Raw genomic sequence first — 20526 nt, forward strand, 5'->3', positions numbered from 1 at the left:
TTCATTCTTTTCTTTAAATAAGCAGTCAGCAGTTTGATTCATAAAAGAACACATGATGAGAATATATAAGTACCAGTGTCAGCATGAGACTTAGTATTCTATACACAAAAAGTATGAAACAGATCAGATCTATAAAGATGGAATGTACAAAATCTAAAAAGGAAAGAAAAGGAAGCAAACCCCTTCATTTTCATACCTAAGCCTGAAAGGCTAGAGAATTGAGAATGATATAAAGAATTCCATTACAAGAATACACTCTATTGATGATGAAACATTCCCATGTCATAAAGCAAACGCATTGAGGTTAAGGCTGTGTTGCTTTCGAAACTTAATGGAGGTGCTGTACATTCATTAGAACAACATAGCCAATGTCTTTATTTTAGAACAGTTATAGCTTTCACACATTCTCCACAAACATATCACACGATCACTGCCACACGATTCACCTTCAGGAAATTTAAGATTAACATCATGATTTGTAGCTTACTGTCTTTTAAAACAAAATAAAAAAATTATTCATTTATACCAAACAAATCTTTAATGGGCACTTAGTTTCCTTTATGGCAATACTAGATTCCTAGTTATCAAAAATAGTAAAATAATTGTAAAGTTTAAAACCCTGCAACATTTACAGCCTGCGACCGTATTCCAACTTTCGAGTTTTATGAGTCTGAAGCATTTGCCGCAACACTGATTTTGTTCTACCTGGTAATGCCTTGTTTTTAAATGGTTAAACTAAAGAGTCCTCCCTTTTCAGAAGTGGTTGAGCAGAGAGGCTACAGAGATCCACGTGTTCAGCAAGATTTTCCCAGTGGAAGTACTTCGCAGGTTATCTGCCATTCAGTTGCTGTTTCTTCCAAAGAACTCAATGCGTATGTATGACCAAAACATCAACGCACCACCCAGAGATGCCTGCTAGTGTGCTGCAGTTCCAGTTAGCTTCGTGATACGAAATACCCTGTATACTTAGTAGCAGAAGCAAGTGTATTCCAGTTGCATGGACTTGTAATATTTGTTTTAAATCAAGCCAAATATTAAAATCAGGAAATTTGGGGACTTGTATCGTTACTGGAGACTAGAATTTGATTTAAAAAAATACTAGATACCATTAAAAGAAAAAAGATGAGCAGTCATAAAGGCTTTTTTAGTTTGTATTTCTGGATGGTCAAGTGACCAGCCACCTCCCCGTGTCCAGCAGGGGAGGTCTTCTGAGGAGAGAACGCAGTCACTGACCTTTACATTCTAACTGGCAATATTTTGCCAGAAGTGCCCACAGGGAATTTGAATGGGTAATTTTTCAGTGCTACTTATCATGAATGTCTGACAGATTCTGTACACTTGACAAAGAGAATGCAAACAATAATGGGAGCCCAGAAAAACAAAAGTCACTTATTTTCATACCCTTCTCAGTTGACCGGAAACCATTTTCCACAGAATGGACCAATTTTCCTTTAAATCTTGTCTAGCCTAACAGCAGCACTTTCCCTTCCCCCAAATATACTTACCAAGATATACAGTAAATATACTTATGTACCCAAATATCATCTATACTTTAAACACATATAATTATATATTTGAGGGGAGGGATTATAGGATTGGGTTGAGTAACCAGAGCAAGTTGGTACTACAATCCAAGTATCTAGTTTCATTCCAGTGTCTAGAGATATTCAGCCTAAGATGTTATGATGGTTCGTTACTTTTTTCCATTTACAAAACACAATTTAAACACTGTGCTAAAAATCCCCTTTACATAATCAAAAGATTAGTAGTCTGTAAAGGAATCCAAATAGGAAGTCATTTTTTTTACATGTGGAAAAAAAAAAAGCCTTTAATGAAACCATTTAAAAAGTTTTCTCTGAAACAGTCTAGGAGTGATCAAGAGTCTAGTTTAGGGTCAGGGAAGTAGCTGACCAGGTAGAGCGCATGCTTCACATGCAGGAGCCTTGGTTCAAAGCCGTCACTGCAGAGAGCCCTGAACACTGGCAGGAAAGAAATCCACAAACTACCAGGCCTGGCCACCAAAGCAGAAAATAATAAAATGTTAGTTTATCTCTTAGGCAGAAAGTTAGCCAGGAACAGAATTTCTGTCTTTTTATCTGGCACCTAGAGGGCACTCACTAAATATGAATGAGTAAATTCAGAGTCATTTCACTGACATTAGAAAAGAGTGTTTTAGCTTAACATTCTGAAAATGTTATTGAATGCTTTTAACTGTTTTGAAAATAAGACCTAAAAATTTACTTAACTTATATGTATGTCTTCCTGAAAAATGTTATTTTTCCCCCCACAGGTGGGCAATTTAACAGACAACTAGAAGAAGCCAGATTTCCCCTCTAAATTTTAAATAGTCCTGTGCAAGAGTGACCGAATTATAAATGATAAGCAATATACCCGGTATTCATTATCATTCTACAGATGAAGAAACATTTCCTAATAGAACAGTTCTAAGGTGCTTTCAGTGAAGAAGATTTGAAAGTCATTATCGAAAATGCCAAACATGACATCCTATTTGGTAGAACTGAGTAGAAAATTAAAGTGGAATTAAACCACATTTTATTATACAGTATCAATGACATTGGCTAAATGCATTTCTATTTAGCGCAGATAAAGTGTAACTTGAGTTCAGCCTTTTCTTTTGGCCTGTTTTGGTTTTTTTGTTGTGAATATTTTGGAAGCAAAGAAGGCTGTTTTCTGAGTAAAAGTCAACTGTGGCCATTATTTCTGGAAAGTGGCGACCGTAAAATTTGTTTTCGGGCTTGTATTGGGACAGCTTTACCACACAGTAAAGTCTGTGCTGAGAAAGGCTGGACCATGCTTCTGTCTTTCAGAGTGCTGCCTAGTTCAATACACCAAAGGTTCAGCTATATATATCTGTTTATATATATAATACATCCTACCTTACCCTAATCATGTATGCATAATCCTCTAATGCCTCTATTATTCATTAAACAATGATAAATAACCATAACATGCCCTTATCTGTAACATTTTCGAGTTAACACAACTTTGGTAACATTTGTTTTTTAAGGGGAAACCATTAATCACAAGCCTTTGGTTGACACCAATCCGTCCTCCAAAGAGTGCCATCTGGCTCTGTCCTACGATTCGGTGTCCTAATCCATGTGCTGACATTTTACAGGAGGTAAAGCTTTCGCTTTCATGAAGTGGAAGAAGAGAGACACAGATGAGAACATAGCACAGAAAACATGACTAGTTTTTTTCTGGATTACATTCAGAGCCAATGGTGCTGTTTGTGGACCAAAAGGTAAGTTAGGATTGCAATATGCTTTTCAAAGCTTTAAGAATTTCAGGTTTCCCTGAATATGTACGTTTTCCCTTTTTTGGAAAGCGGATAGCAGGTGAACAGGAAAAAGAAGGTACAAAGAACTGACAAAAACGATTTATGCTCTAATCCAGAAAGGATGGAAATTTTTGCATTGATTCTTAAGGGTGAAACTCAAAAGGCCTGTTAATCAGAGCTGGGAGGATTTTGCCAGTCTGTTTTTCCCCTAAAGTCATTTAGAGTAGTTACTGATAACCAAAAAATGTCACGAGAATAATACCTACTAGAAAAGTGAGGCTAGACCATCCCATGGGTCTTGTGATGCAGATCAATCAAGTACAGAACTAGAAGAGATATTGTTTTCGTTTTATCTTCTGGAAGCTCTGCGCAAAAGCTATTGTTCACAGGATGAACAAATACCTTGAAATATTCTGTTTGTTTTTTCTTTAATGCCTGCTCAATTTGCAAAATTAATTAAACTACATAAAACCCTGTACCAGCCATAGTTCACAGGGGTACAACAGTGGTTTCCATAGAATCAGCAGAAGGATTTTATTTTTTGCTTTAAACTCTAAAGGTATATAACCTTTAGGATATTGAGATACTCCATTTTGGAAGATGTTACATTCAGAAATAATCTTGGAAAGTTTACTGATATTTCCTTCTAGCATGGAAAGTCTAGTATCATCTGGTCCCGCGTGGAGAAATCCATTCCAGTTATAGTGCAAGACCTGTGCCAAAAGTTGCCTGGTTCCCAATTTACTGTAAGTACCGGTAAACCTTGAAACAGTGATTTCCAGAGTCAGCCACGACCACATGGCCATCTGAAGTCAAAGCAAGGCCTTGGGGGCCATAAAGTGGATCAGCCGACGTGTTGATGTAGGACAGGAATGATCCGCTTCCATCAAAGACCTGTGAAAAACAACAAATTGCTGCAGGAATAGCCCCAATCAGAAAACCCAAGCTAGTGTTTGATATAAAATCAGGATGTTATCCCAAGATTCACATAGGCCACTATCCTGTGCATACATACCAAAGCCTTTTCTCCATTACTTAACTTTTTCTCTTCCCTTTCTCTATGCCCCAGAGTCATATATCATATGGTTATGTTTAATAGGAATGACCTTCCTTGATGGTGCTTGAAAAATAAATGACTAGGGCCCAGAGAGATAGCACAGCGGCATTTGCCTTGCAAGCAGCCGATCCAGGACCAAAGGTGGTTGGTTCGAATCCCGGTGTCCCATATGGTTCCCTGTGCCTGCCAGGAGCTATTTCTGAGCCAGGAGTAACCCCTGAGCCCCAAAACCAAATAAATAAATAAATAAATAAAAATAAATGACTAGTATTTGTAAGTATTCCACTCCTTCCAGTATCAACATCTCTTCTGTTTTTTAAACTCAGGGCCTCACACATGTGACATATGTCTTCTACCCACGTGTTGAGGTTTTTCTACTCCAGCTTCCTTAGTCTGATATTTCTGCTGATATTATTTATGGTTTTATGACTTAACCAACAAAGTTTGGAAAGCACTTGTTTAGGATATGGCCCAGAGTTACCTTCAACCAAACCCAATCAACTCCAAGTAAAAAATCAGCATTTGCACTAACCTGGATCCTGCTGTTCCCCCAGTCAGCTACAATGATGTTTCCATTTGAGTCCACAGCAACCCCAGTGGGTGCGTTGAACTGTCCATTCCCTTCTCCATTTGAGCCAAACTTCAACATGAATTCTCCTTCCTGGTTAAATACCTGTATGGAAGATTTTAATATTGCTTAAGCTTTAAACAATGGTGCAACATTATGAATTAAAAAAAATATTTCCCTAGCATAACACCCAGGATATAGACATTCTTTAAAAAAAGTACAATCTAGGGCCCGGAGAGATAGCACAGCAGCGTTTGCCTTGCAAGCGGCCAATCCAGGACCAAAGGTGGTTGGTTCAAATCCCGGTGTCCCATATGGTCCCCCGTGCCTGCCAGGAGCTATTTCTGAGCAGACAGCCAGGAGTAACCCCTGAGCACCGCTGGATGAGGCCCCCCCCCCCCAAAAAAAAAAGTACAATCTAGACTTCTATGTTACTATGGTTTCCCAATCTACTGTATATACAAGATTTATCAGGTCTTTCTGGTGCATATCTGGTTATTAAATACTTATATAAAATATACTCCTTATAAGTGATGACATATAAACAAATATAAGGTAGTATGAGTAAACAGCTAGAATTTTCAGGAATATTCTTTCTGCTTTTAAATAGCTAAGTTTCAAGAATGGACACTGCATTTCCTGGCTTTTTGTTTTGTTTTTTTTTTTGTTTTTTTTTGACCATACTCAGTGGTGCTCAGGGCTTAAACCAGGTTCCATGCTCAAGGATCACTCCTGATGAGCTTGGGAAACCTGGGATCTAAGAAGGGTCAGTCATATTCAAGATAAATGTCCTATCACTTTAATATCTTTCAGGCCTCAGATGTTGGGTTTCTTACAGAATAGGTGATCAATCAAAGTTGAATCAGTTTTTTGTTAGGCTAGACAAGGGGGTGAGGAATGAGAAAGTGGCTTATAGACTGATGTAAATGTATTTTAGGTCAAACAGTTAACAAACTAGAGATAGACTGTGTGAAGTGCAGGGGGCAAAAAGAGGGTGTATTAAATTTAAATAGCCCAGATAAAATTTTTTTTTTTTTTTTTTTTTGGTTTTTGGGCCACACCTGGCATTGCTCAGGGGTTACTCCTGGCTGTCTGCTCAGAAATAGCTCCTGGCAGGCACGGGGGACCATATGAGACACCGGGATTCGAACCAACCACCTTTGGTCCTGGATCGGCTGCTTTGAAGGCAAACGCCACTGTGCTATCTCTCCGGGCCCCCCAGATCCAATTTTAAGAATTGCTTCTGAGGGGGCCGGAGAAATAGCACAGCGGTAAGGCGTTTGCCTTGCAAGCAGCCTATCCAGGTTCGAAAGTGATTTGAATCTCGGCATTTCATGTGGTCCCCCCCCCCCCCCCCCCCCCCCCCGTGCCTGCCAGGAGTGATTTCTGAGCACAGAGCTAGGAGTAACCCCTGAGCGATGCTGGGTGTGACACAAAAACAAACAAAAACAAACAAAAAGTATCGACTCTCAGACTACTTTATTGCCATTTCTTTTCTTTTCTTTTTTTTTTTTTTTTGGTTTTTGGGCCACACCCAGTAACGCTCAGGGGTTACTGCTGGCTATGCGCTCAGAAGTTGCTCCTGGCTTGGGGGACCATATGGGACGCCGGGGGATCGAACTGTGGTCCGTCCAAGGCTAGTGCAGGCAAGGCAGGCACCTTACCTCTTGTGCCACCGCCCAGCCCCCTTTATTGCCATTTCTACTTACAAAATATTAAAATGTCTCTTGTAAGTACAAGAAGAAAATGAGGCACATCTTTTTGTTATAGTTAATCTTACTTGACAGTGAGGAGTTATGGTCACTTCCTGAGTTCATGACATACCTGTATAAAGGAGTCACTAGTAGAAGGTCGTGGGGGATCACATGGAGGTGCCAAGAATCAAACCTGGGCCAGCTGCTTACAAGGCAAGCACACTGCTTGCTGTATTATCACTTAGCCCAAATTATTCTAGGTTTAAAGACCCATGGGAATATTTGTCTATTACTCTCTGATCTTTCTCTTTTCTAGGCCTGTGAATAACCTTTTAGTTTGTGTTTCTCTCCAAGTCAGTCAATTTTTCTTGGCACAATCCTAGTGGCTCAAGGATTTCCACTTCATTTTGGAATAAGGAGATTGCCAAGTTTAATCTCACCTTTATAATGAAAAGAAAATATAGTCTGAAGGAGCTAAGGAATTAATATTTACTAAAAGAAGTGACTTGGATCTAGAACAGGTTGTCAGCCTCATTACACAGAAAACCAGAACCCAGTTAGACCATGAGTATTTTCTGGTGACCACAGAGGAAAGAGAAAACCCCCAAAGAATTGGTCTTCTTGAATAGGAAAACTGAGTTCAAATAAATAAAACAGTTACAACTTCTTTATCTACTCACAGTCACTGGGCATTTGGGTTGTTTCTAAATACTGCGTGATTTTATTCATATGTGATGCCTTAGAATTTGACAAAAGAATTGAGTTACCAGAAATGGAGAGAGAGCAAGAGAGTGAGAGAGTGAGAGTGCGAGAGGGAGAGAGAAAGAGAAGGAGAGAGAGAATGAGAGAGAGAAAGAGAGAATGGGGACAATGGTGGAGGGATATTAGCACTTTGGTGGTGGATATGGTCTAGTATAATCATATCCCAGAAACTCAATCATTTATACTCTTATTAACCACTGTTACTTCCATGAAAAAATTCATTCACAATTAATAATTGAGAGTACCTTGACAGAATGATTATGGAAATCTGTAATAATAATCTCATTATTGCTATTTACAGCTGCAAAATGGGGACCTGCAATAAAGACGGGGAAGAGGGAAAAAGTAAAAACCACAGCAACAAAAATGAGAGCATAGCAATTATAAAACTTAATAGATTAGCCTAGTCTTTGAAGCAAGAACAAAGAATACAATTCAGTCTCCCTGAGAGCCCCACAGGTCGATGTGGGCTCCACTGATGTTCTCAACAGTTCTACACTGTGACCTGTTACTCCAAGTCCCTCCAGGTATGGCAAAGAGCTTGGCAGCCCAGATGAGGTGGAATGAGCTAGAAGCATCAGAATTCATTCTCCGCGCCACCATCTATAGGTCACATCTGCCAGCTTCCCCCAGTGCTCATCTTTGTAATGACCTCTGCTTCCTTCCAGGAAAAGCATGGGAATTCTTAGCACTGGGGAAAAAAGACTCCGGGATGTCATCTATTTTTTTTTAATTAGCAGAAAACACCCACTTTATAATTTGGGGTGACCTTCAGAACCTGGCAGAACAGGAGACAAAGCAAAAAGATGATGCAAACTAAGGGCCCAAAGCATCTTTTCAAAAAGAAAATATAATCAATGGTTTTCAGCCTCTATTTGCAGATGTAAAAACAAAAGAAGCTGCGGCTGCAAAACGGTGCACTGGAAAGAAAAGTCAAGGACACTTTCCTTCCTTCCTGTGCTCAGCAAATACCTAAACTAGTACAGTCACCTGGCAAAGTAAAAATGATTATCCCATGGAAGTGCTCAGAAGTTAGCTCAGGAGGGGGAGCAGGAGTCACTCCATGATTCTATATTTTGTTTAAAAGAATATTTTAAAATACCTCTCTTATCTGATCTTAACATAGAGAGACTGGACTTTGGGGCTTTAAGTTGCCCCAATAAAACCCACCCAGGCCCATAGACCCACTTCCAGAGAGGGGGCAGTTACCCACAGCACCGACCATGCTTTAGCATAGAGCCCTTCCCCAGTATCTTTCCCGGAGCCAGCAAACACACTGGGGAGGAGGCGTCTGCAGCATGCTCCGACTTCATGCATATGTGAGCAGAAGAGGCATAGAAAAGGGGGTTTACGTATTACCATCAAGTGTACCTGCAAACTGCCTGTCCCCATTTCCTCGGCTACCAAACCTGGTGACTATCTTCCCATTGGGTTGGAAGATAAACACGCAGCACGCCTTATTATCCACCACAATAATGTGCCCGTTGCGGTCCACAGACACTCCTTTGGGACCCATCAGTTTTCCAGATCCAATTTTTGTCTGTTAATGGGAAAAAAGCACAAGAAAGAAAGAAACATAAAAGACTGAATATTTAGACAAGACTTGCACCCATTTCCTAGATGAGGTTGCACTTGAATATCCCAGCAGAAGCACAGTTCCTTAGATGCCACAAGGATTCTGAGTCTTGGAACATTGTTTTTTTTTTTTTTTTTTTTTTTTTTTTTTTTTTTTTTTTACCACTGCTATTCCCTGCAATTTATAGGAAAACTTTATTTTCTTTTGTTTTGGGGCCACATCAGGCGGTACTCAGGTGTTAGTTACTCCTGGCAGATTGGGGGGGTGGGGGACACCATATGGATGCTGGGAATAGAACTCAGGTCTGTCCTGGCTCTGCCGAATGCAAGGCAAACACCCTACCGCTGTGCTATCTCTTGGGCCCCGAAAACTTTATTATTTTTTATTTGAGCCACACCCTGTGATGTTCAGGGACTACTCCTGGCTATGCGCTCAGAAATCGCTCCTGGCTTGGGGTACCATATGGGATGCAGGAGGATCGAACCACAGTCCATCCTAGGCTAGCATGAACAAGGCAAATGCCTTACTGCTTGCGCCACCGCTCCGGCTTCGAAAACCTTATTTCTTAAGGGAACCAAGAATGTTCCTGAGGGGCTATCTCTCCAGCCTCATGTTGCCCAGAGCTGTCAGACTGAACTTGTAACTTCACAAACTTCTAAAATCTAAGTTTTCAGAGCACCATGGACTTTGATTTCTAAGTATACATTCTCAAATCCCCATCTTGAACCAGAACTGCTTCACATGTTGTATCACCTTGAACTCAACCTGTATAAAACCAAATAAATCTTCCTATCTAGTATTTAAAAAAAAAGAAAAAAACCTAAATTATAACCATCTGGTTTCTTGATTCCTTAGAGGACACTATAGTTCTTATAGTTGCCACAGATCAAAATTTTAGAGCAAAACTCATCCTTTTCCCCATCAGTTTAAACTTCAGTTTTCTCATCTACAAAATGATGGCAACTGGAGCAGCTCTTTGGTTGTGAAGAATCTAATGGATAAAAGCAAAGGCCATGCACAGTCCCAGGGGCACAGATACTTGTCCTCTTTCCACCAGATATACCTGACAGCCACGACATGCAGGATTAACTTCCTTCTACAGAGGATATGAGAAATGTGCAGAGAAAGAGACAGGGACCTTACCATGATGGGAAATGACCACTTACTCCTAGATGTTTATAAATGACTGAAAGTCATGCATGATCTCTTTAGAACAAAGTCACAGACTTAATTAGGACAAACATAATGGGACACATTCAAGGGATTCTGCTGTATAGTTCTGAGTCCAGTTCTGCAATGTAGCCCAGAGATCAAAGAAACCCTAACACAATAGCTTGTAAAGAAACTCTTTCTGCAGTCTGAATGGGAATATATCAGCAGAGATCAGAAGGAAGGGGGCACTCACTATTAAAAGAGGATTTACTACCTATCATTAAAACACTGCTTATGACTCAGTTTGATAATACCAAGTAGATGATAATTAGGTAGAATAAACAAAATAAATCACAGGGTGAGAAGTAGTGCAGTTCTAAAAGAAAAAACGTAAATGTTGACCCAGAATCTCTTTACATCCACTTCCTTTCATCACTTCTGGCTTAGCACCACTAAATTTCCCCAGGGAAATAAGAATGGTCATATTATTATTATTACTATTTTTTTTTTGTTTTTGTTTTTTGGCCACACCCAGCAGTGCTCAGGGGTTACTCCTGGCTCTATGCTCAGAAATCGCTCCTGGCAGGCTCGAGGGACCATATAGGATGCTGAGATTCGAACCACCGTCCTTCTGCATGAAAGGCAAACGCCTTACCTCCATGCTATCTCTCTGGCCCCAGAATGGTCATATTATGCCTGATCTCTTCTTGAACAGAACAGAAAACAAATGTGTGTGTGTGTGTGTGTGTGTGTGTGTGTGTGTGTGTGTGTTTGGGGGGGTTATATCTGCAGTGCTTAGGTGTTACTCCTAGCTCTGCATTCAGGACTTACTCCTGGTGGTGTTTGGAGTACCGTATGAGATGCTGGGGATGAAACCTGGGTCAGCTGTGTGCAAGGCAAACACCCTAACCACTGTACCATCACTTTGGCCCAGAAAGCAAAAATATTTAAACACTGGCTTTTTTTCCCCTCTTGGGTCAGACCTGGCAGCACTCAGGGGTTCCTCCTAGCTCTATGCTCAGAAATCACTCCTGGCAGGCTCTGAGGACCATATGGAATGTCAGGATTTGAGCCATCATTCTTCTGCATGCAAGGCAAACACCCTACCTCCATGCTATCTCTCCAGCCCCTTAACACTGGCTTTGGAACACTTAAACAAAAGCACTTAACAAATAGGGCCTGGAGCCGGAGAAATAGCATGGAGGTAAGGCATTTGCCTTTCATGCAGAAGGTCATTGGTTGGAATCCCGGCATTCCATATGGTCCCCCAAGCCTGCCAGGAGCGATTTCTGAGCATGGAGCCAGAAGTAACCCCTGAGTGCTGCCAGGTGTAACCCAAAAACAAAAACAAAAACAAAAAGCAAAAAAACAAATCGGGCCTAAAAGAGGGAAGAGATGAGCTGTTTTAGAATATGATGGTCAGAGAACTCTGTTCTGGGGTCATAAAGTACCTCAAGGAAAGATATAAAATCAGAAGGAAGATGGGAGAATTAAAGGAAGCAGGAGAATATAAAAATCAGGGCTAAGAAGTTGGGTGATAAAAATAAAAATGAAGAGATAATATGACATATCCATAGAAATATTATGGATAATGCAAGGTGAACTTATATTACAGGTTTATTTTTGTGCTAACCTGATTTGTTTTACTGAATTGCATCAGAGAAAAAAATGTCCCTGCTGATGGTAGAGCTTACATTGGAGGAGCTCCCATTATACACCAAGGTGTTTTTATTTGCTGTTCTTCTACGATTTGAGTTTTGATAAACACCTATAGCAAATAATAAACAAAAACCAAAGTGGAGCAGGGAGCATACTGAAATATTATATTCATTCTCCCAAATCACTAGGGGGCATAGTGTTCGTTAGTGTTTATTCTAATTATTTTTTATTATAATTAGAATTATTAGAGCTCAGTTCTCCGGGGTGGAGAGATAGAATGGAGGTAAGGCGTTTGCCTTTCATGCAGGAGGTCATTGGTTCGAATCCCTGCGTCCCATATGGTGCCCCGTGCCTGCCAGGAGCAATTTCTGAGCCTGGAGCCAGGAAGAACCCCTGAGCACTGCCAGGTGTGACCCAAAAACCACAAAACAAAAACAAAAACAAAAAAACTCAGTTCTCCTTGGGACAAGTGCAGTAGGAAGTTTACCTTGCATGCAGCTGACCCAGGTTCAATTCTCAGCATTCCATATGGTCCCCTGAGCCTAACAGGAGTGATTTCTGAGCAAAGAGCCAGGAGTACCCCTGAGTGTGGCCCCAAAACAAAACAGAACTCAGGGGGCCCGGAGAGATAACATGGAGGTAAGGCATTTGCCTTTCTTGCAGAAGGACGGTGGTTCGAATCCTGGCATCACATATGGTCCTCTGTGCCTGCTAGGGGCAATTTCTGAGCATAGAGCTAGGAGTAACCCTTGAGCGCTGCCGGGTGTGACCCAAAAACCAAAACAAAACGAAACAAAAAAACCAAACAGAACTCAGTTCTCCTATGAAGGGTATCTAATAATATAACAAAAATAATATAAAAAAAAAACAGTAACAGGCTTTTTTTCCTCCTTTTTTTCCTCCTTCCCCCTCTTCACCTTCTCCCTCATGTCCTCCTCCTTACTCCTAAGAAAACAGGAAAAAATAAAACAACCCAGTAACAGGGGCTGAAGAGATAGCACCATGGTACGGTGTTTGCCTTGCACAAGGCCGATCCAGGACAGACAGTGATGGTTTGATTCCCAGCATTCCATATGATTCCCTAACCTGCCAAGAGCCATTTCTGAGCGCAGAGCCAGAAGTAATTCCTGAGAACTGCTGGGTGTGACCACCCCCCCCAAAAAAAAAAATAAAAAAAAAAAAACACAGAGTAACAGAATGAAAAAGGCCAAACTTATGAATCCTTTCTCTCTTTGATTTAAAGTCCTGTTTCATTAGGTATTCTATCTTTTTTTGTGTGTGTGTGTGTTTTTTGGGTCACACCCGGCAGTGCTCAGGGGTTATTTCTGGCTCCAGGCTCAGAAATTGCTCCTGGCAGGAACAGGGGACCATATGGGGTGCCGGGATTCGAACCAATGACCTCCTGCATGAAAGGCAAATGCCTTACCTCCATGCTATCTCTCCGGCCCCAGGTATTCTATCTTTTTTATATTAGATGTCATGTGTTTCACTGTGTTTGATAAGTCCTCTGTTTCAATACCTGTTTAAGGAAGAGCTCCTGAAATTAAACAGGCAAGTCATCATCTTGATGGAATATAAAACATAACTGTCTCCAAACCAGAGGAATATTTTCAAGGTTTTTATTCTCTTTTTGTTAAAGGTGGGGAGGTGTTAAAGCAAATAAAATTTAAAAATAATAAAAGAGGAAGAGAAAGACATTGTAAAGCAAGTGACTCTTTACTGTGTACACATCGTTGAGATAAAATCATTAAATTTCTAGTGGAGTAAAATATTAGGGGCAGTTGAAAATTCATCTGCAACACAGTGAAAGAACGATGAAAGTTTTTTGCATTTTCTTGAACTGTTAAAATACTGTTCCACTCAAAGTAGAGAGGTTCAACCTGTCAACATAACTGTTCAGCCATGTCACATAGCGAATTCTTTGTGAAAACAAAGATATTGTCTGTTTTTAACAAGGCTCATGTAAAATCCAGAAAATTGCATTCAATCCTTACCCCAACCCCAAACCAGTCATATGGATGTTTTAAAATGCAAACACATGTAAATGAGGTTCAAGGAAGTTAGACAGGCCAAACAGTTGTCAGAGATGAGCTGGAATTCTAGTAAGTTGGTCTTCGTTGAAGTCCACTCCAAGTGTTAACTCCAAGTGTTTTGGGTCTGGATTTCTGCCAAACTAGGGACCAAACCCAGGGCCTCACAGGTGGAAAGCTCATGCTCTGCTGCTAAGTCACACCCCAGCCCCCCCCTCCCAGCAATATGCTATGGACTGTCAGGTTCTGAGGATATGATGGTAACCAGATGCAGCACACTCCCTTTAAAGAGCCTTTACTATTAAAAGTGATGTCCACAGTATTGTGTGAGCACAGGGCCATCAACATGTATTTAAGATAAGGTAAGCTAAGGAAAGTATCTGGAGAGGATTCCATCAGAAGTGATTTTCAAGGTAAGAAGCTAGAGATCGGGGACTGGAGAGATAGCATGGAGATAAGGCATTTGCCTTGCATGAAGAAGGACGGTGGTTCAAATCCGGGCATCCCATATGGTCCTTTGAGCCTGCCAGGAGTGATTTCTGAGCATAGAGCCAGGAGTAACCCCTGAATGCTGCTAGTGTGACCCAAGAGACCAAAAACAAACAAACCCGAACCAAAAACAAACAAGAAAGCTAGAGATCAGGTGTGAACAGGGAGAGAAAAAGGCAGTATGGTAGCATCTGACCACGCCCATCAGCACCAATTTATACCAAAAATGTGCCAGTCAGTGCCGTTCCATGCCAATTTATTTCAACCAATGCCAGTCAGGTCAAGTCCACTGGTGCTAGTCAATACCAGCAAGTGCCAACATGAGACAGCTGATGCCAATCAGTGCCCCCATATGTCAAGTCACACCAGTCAGTACCAAGTTCTGCTTATCTGTGCCAATCTATCAACCAGTGCTTGCCAGTACAAGGATGTGTCAACAGGTATCTATCAGTGCTAATTTGTGCCAACATGAGGCCACAGGTGCCAACCTGCACCAGTCAATACCAACCAGTGCCAAACACTTGTCAGTTGGTGCCCACCTGTGCCAATCAGTCCCAAACAGTATCAGTTCTTGCCAACCCACACCAACCAGTGCCAACTCATGCCAGTCAGCACCAACCCATACTAGGCTGTGCCTACCTGTAAAACCAAGTACTGGTGCCAGCTCTCCTGCACCAATTTGTTCACTGGTGCTAAGCAGTGCGGGTAGGTGGGAGACTTACAAGATGATTTTGGGCTGGCAGCAAATGTATCTGATAACAGGCTCCTTTAAAGTAAGCCCAACTCGAAGCCAGAGCAACAGTATAGTGTGAGAGTCCTTTTCCTTGCAGATGGCTAACCCGTGGCTGACCCCTGGCATCCCATATGGTCCCTTAGCCTGCCAGAAGTGATTCCTGAGTACAGAGACAGGAATAACTCCTGAGCACTTCCAAATGTGGCCCCCAAACAAAACAAATGGAATCCAACTTGCCCATCTCTGGAACCAGCCTGATTCTCCTTTGCTTCCTCCAGCAGGGACAGGGGACTGTGCAGTGCCAGGAATAGATCCCAGATGGGTGCAATCTAGGCATGTGCCCTAACCTCTGTACCATCTCTTAGCCCCAAGTTTGCATCTTCTCACACATTAGAAACCAGGTCTTACATTTCTATAAGCAAAAACTACTTCCTGATAACTTGTAGTTTATTTGGGAAATAGAAATAATGCCTCTTAATAATCCCGTTCTCAAGGCAGCTATTTTTAATTGACTTAAAGCCTAAAAGGCTCCAGATAAATCTGACTCTATTTCGAAGAAAGTGGGAAGGGGTGGAAGGAAAAGATAGAAGGATACATTTGGGTAAACTGAGAACTCTAGGTTCTAGTCAGTTCTAATGTCAGAGCTTTGGCAGGGAATGTTGTCTCACACACGTGATCACATACTCACACACACACACACACACACACACACACACACACACACACACACACCAAGGTGAAAAGAAACCTGCTGAGATTTTTTGTTTGTTTTGAGCCATATCCAGAAGTGATCAGGGGTTACTCCTGGCTCTGCACTCAGAAATTGCTCCTGGCATGTTTGGAACCATATGGGATGCTGAGGATTGAACCTACCTGCAAACGCCCTACTTGCTGTGCTACTGCTGCAGCCCCAGAAACCTGCTGATATTTTATTGGACTATGAACAGCAGCAAACTTTGATTTAAGTAGAAAAAAATACCCACACAAAGTAATCATTTTACAATATAAAGGAAACTTATGACGATATCATGGTTGCTTTCGCTTAATAAAACCTGGAAAAAAAAGTCAAGATGTCTTTGCAGAGTTTGGTCAGGTGTTTATTCTTGATGCTCAGAAGAGAAAAAGATGAAGACCTTGTATTTTCTCCCTGCTGCTTAGTGGGGACTGGCAGCTCATCTTACCTTAAACTTGCCATCTGAAGAGAAGATGCTAACCCACTTATTATCATAATCTGCAATGATGATGTCTCCGCTGGGGTGAACAGCCACACCAGTGGGCCGCTGCAGCTGCCCAGGGGACCGTCCTCGAATGCCAAAACGGCTTTTGAACTGTCCATCGTTGGAAAAGATCTGGGAAACAAATGATATCCATTGGAATTGGAATGTGAAAAGAAATCAGGATGGAAGAAACAATCAAGGACACCAGCCTATGTGGCAGATAGGCCAGAACATATAGATTCTATCAGGAAAAAGATGTGGGTCCTATATGAGCTCTTTCTGCACCTCTTAAGTCTGACAAGGAGAAGTTCAGCTAGATCACTACCCAGTCTAAGGAGTTAAAGATGTTCCAACAGGCCCATACCTGCACACACTGATTGTTACTGTCTGCAATTAATATCTTCCCACTAGTAGAGGCAGCTACTCCTTGAAGATTTGTAAATTCTCCTTTATTTCTGCCTTTGGTACCTAAAAACAAAACAAAACAAAACAAAAGATAAGATCTCAGAAGCTAAGTAACACATAGAATCATAGGGGGCCAGAGAGTAGGCCAGAGTGTAGGACACTTGCCTTGATGTGGCTGACCTGAGTTTAATCTTTGGCACCCTCTGTGGTCTCCCCAGGCACTGCCAAGAGTAATTCCTGAGTGTACAGACAGGAGTAAGCCCTGAGCACAGCCAAATATGGCCCCAAAACAAAACAAGAATGCCTCAGGAGCTGGGAGATGGTACAGTAGTTAAGGCAAATGCCTGGTACATGACCTACCCAAATTCAATTTCTGGTACCACAAGTTGTCTCAAGCACTGCTGTGTTTGTACTAGGCCTCATGGCCTAGTATCTCCAGGACTGCAGGGCTAGAGAAGATCAGTCTCTGGCCCTTGAAAAAAGTCATAGAAAGAAACACTTGTGGAGTCCCAGAACTTTTGAGCACCATTTAGAGGCAAAAAAAAAAAAAAAAGAAAAGAAATCAGGCTTCCATTAACAACCCAAGAATGCAGGTGGTCAATAATACTGGCAAAGGGATCATGTTCAGGGTATAAACTTAAGGTGCAGAAAGTCATTTAGGGATCAGAGCGATAACATAGTGGATAGGGCACTGACCTTGCATGCAGTCAACCCGGATTCAATCTCTGACATCCCATGTGGTTCCCTGAGCCTGCCAGGAGTAACTTCTGAGTACAGAGCCAGGAGTAACCCCCCTGAGCTCTGCCGGGTGTAAGCCCCCCACCCCCAAGTGACAAAAGCAAGTCACTTAGGTGGATTCCATATAGATATCCTTTGGACAGGGAGGAAGGCTATATGTTCAGTTTTCTTCTTCCTTCCTTCCTTCCTTCCTTCCTTCCTTCCTTCCTTCCTTCCTTCCTTCCTTCCTTCCTTCCTTCCTTCCTTCCTCTCTCTCTTTCTCTTTCTTTCTTTCTTTCTCTTTTTCTTTCTTTCTTTTCTTTCTTTCTTTCTTTTCTTCTTTCTTTCTCTTTCTTCTTTCTTTCTTTCTTTCTTTCTTTCTCTCTTCTTCTTCTTCTTTCTTTCTCTCTTTCTCTCTCTCTTTCTCTCTCTCTCTCTCTTCTTTCTTTCTTTCTTTTTTTTTTTTTTTTTCTTTTTTTCTCTTTCCTTCTTCTTTCTTTCTCTCTCTTTCTTTCTTTCTTTCTTTCTTCTTTCTTTCTTCTTTCTCTCTCTTTCTCTCTTTCTCTCTCTCTCTCTTTCTTTCTTTCTTTCTTTCTTCCTTCTTTCTCTCTTTCTTTCTCTTTCTCTCTTTCTCTCTTTCTCTCTCTCTCTCTTTCTTTCTTTCTTTCTTTCTTTCTTTCTTTCTTTCTTTCTTTCTTTCTTTCTTTCTTTCTTTCTTTCTCTCTCTTCTTTCTCTCTCCCTCCCTCCCTCTTTCTCTTCCCTCCCTCCCTCCTTCTCTCTCACCCTCCCTCTCTCCCTCCCTTCCTTCTTTATTTCTTTTTGGTTTTTGGGGCATACCTGGTGACACTCAGGGGTTACTCCTGGGCCTTCATTGAGAAATTGCTCCTGGCTTGGGGGGCCTACGGACGCTGGGGGATCAAACTGTGTCCCGTCCTAGGTCAGCGCATGCAAGATAAATGCCCTACCGCTTGCGTCACCACTCCAGCCCTATATATCCAGTTTTCAATGAGTGGGAGTCACTCTTTCCTAGTTGTGGGAACTCTAGTCAAAAGACCACAGAGCTGGATCAAAATTCTTATTCTTGGCTCGAGTCAACTAGAGCATGAATCATGCTAAAAACAAAAATTCCAAGGAGGAGGTACATCTGTCTGTACAGATGTACAGGACAATTGCCTTGCATACGACTGACCCAGATTTGATCCTCAGCACCCCATGTGGTCAGTTCTCCTGAGCACTGCCAGGAGTCATCTCTGAGCATAGAGTCAGAAGCACTGAATTGTGCCGGTGTGGCCCTAAAGCCAAAACCAACAGCGAAACAATGGAAACACATACTTTTAAGAATTAAGCCTTGTTATTTGAACTTTATACTGTTTGATTATAAAAATCTTTCTCTTGGAGCAACAGGGATGGTGCAGCTGGTTTGGGTGCTTGTCTTGTATGCAGCTGACACAGGTTCAATCCCCAATATCCCACCAGGAGTGATTCCTGGTTCAGGAGTATCCTTAATAGAGATACTCCTGAGCCTAGGAGTAACCCCTGGATACCACCAGGTGTGGCCCCAAAACTAACAATGAAAACAATAATTTCTCTATAAGTCACATTGGCCCAGTTTCCAAATAGTGTATCTCTGATATACCAGTAGTTCTTCAAGAACTTTCTTATCTTTTTACCTTTTTTAAAAACAAAATAAAACAAACCCCAACCCCCCCCCCTAAAAATTCCTTTTAAGCATATCAGGATTTGCTGTTTTGCTTTGAAAGAAGAAAGAAAACTTACACCTTGTTTCTTGGGAGACAACTAATGTTTCTTTTTCCTTCCTTGGTTTAGTTTAGTTAGAGGTCACATTAGCGTGCTCACTCCTGACAGAGCTTGAGGAATCTTATATGGTGCTGGCAATCAAACCTGCATCAGTTGCATAGAAGGTGATCAAACTCAGGGCCTTGCATATGCTGGACATGCATTCTACCACTTGAATTATTTCTTAATATCTAGATAGATTATGCTGAAATGCCCATAGTCCAAACAGCATATAATATCTGTGCTCTCCAGACCATCCCCTCCCCCAAGTAATATCTAAAAATAATTTTGGATCAGGTTTTACTCTGCAAGAGTATTAGAAAATCCTATTCAATATATAGAAAAGCATTCAAGTATTGTAAATACAGAGCACCAACCAATTTTATATAGCAAATAAAAACATCATAGGGGGGCCGGTGAGGTGGCACTAGAGGTAAGGTGTCTGCCTTGCAAGCGCTAGCCAAGGAAGGACCGCAGTTCGATCCCCCAGCATCCCATATGGTCCCCCCAAGTCAGGGGCAATTTCTGAGCGCTTAGCCAGGAGTAACCCCTGAGCGTCAAACGGGTGTGGCCCAAAAAAACCAAAACAAAAAACAACAACAACAAAAAAAACCCCAACATATCATAGGGGCTGGAGTTGTGGTGCAGTGGTAGGGCGTCTGCCTTGCCATGCCCTAATCTAGGATGGACCGAGGTTCTATCCCCTGGTGTCCCATATGGTCCCCCAAGCCAGAAGCGGTTTCTGAGTGCATAGCCAGGAGTAATCCCTGAACATCACCGGTGTGGCCACAAAAACAAAACAAAACAAACAAACAAAAATATATCATAAAACATTTGAAAGTTATATAACCTTTCTTATCTACTTTGATTAAGAGAATTCATTTGATGATTACATTGTGACTAGTAAAATTAGTAACACCACTTTCAAAAGAAATGATAAAACAATTTGGCAACAATTAACTTGTATTCCCTAGATGTTAAAGTAACCTATGAAGCCGAAAATTGATTTTGAAGCTAGTAGCAACTCATCTTTTCATCTTTGCTCCTCTTAGTCTTTATTTATTTATTTATTTATTTATTTATTTATTTATTTATTTATTTATTTATTTTGGTTTTTGGGCCACACCCATCAGCACTCAGAGGTTACTCCTGGCAGGTTCAGAGGACTATATGGGATGCTGAATATCAAACCTGGATCAGCCATATACATTTGCCCTACCTACTGTGCTATTGCACCAGTATCTCCCCTTAGTCATTTTAACCCAAATTCCAGAGGAGAACAGGAATCAGGGAAAAGCCCCTAGTGTGAAACAGTGTACACAGTGCCAAAGACTGCAAATTTCCTCCAACCCTTTTCACTACACTACG

The 20526-nt window shown here is 41.4% G+C and overlaps 1 protein-coding gene across 10 annotated transcripts in view; it reads right to left on the reverse strand.

The window, feature by feature from the left end:
• Window positions 1-2519: 2519 nt before the first annotated feature.
• TRIM2 (tripartite motif containing 2) overlaps window positions 2520-20526 on the reverse strand; it is a 168041-nt gene continuing 150034 nt past the window's right edge. For 9 of the 10 annotated variants that reach the window (XM_049769600.1, XM_049769598.1, XM_049769605.1 and 6 more), the window contains exons 7-12: window positions 16603-16706; window positions 16203-16370; window positions 8742-8922; window positions 7628-7698; window positions 4891-5031; window positions 2520-4195 (exon numbers count right to left, since the gene is read on the reverse strand). In XM_049769600.1, coding sequence (XP_049625557.1) covers window positions 4043-4195; window positions 4891-5031; window positions 7628-7698; window positions 8742-8922; window positions 16203-16370; window positions 16603-16706 — 818 coding nt within the window. In that variant the 3' untranslated portion in view covers window positions 2520-4042. The remainder of the gene's footprint in view (window positions 4196-4890; window positions 5032-7627; window positions 7699-8741; window positions 8923-16202; window positions 16371-16602; window positions 16707-20526) is intronic. The other variant, XM_049769602.1, reaches the window with a different exon arrangement.

Source organism: Suncus etruscus, chromosome 3 (genome assembly GCF_024139225.1).
Source record: "Suncus etruscus isolate mSunEtr1 chromosome 3, mSunEtr1.pri.cur, whole genome shotgun sequence".
Lineage (NCBI taxonomy): Eukaryota > Metazoa > Chordata > Mammalia > Eulipotyphla > Soricidae > Suncus > Suncus etruscus.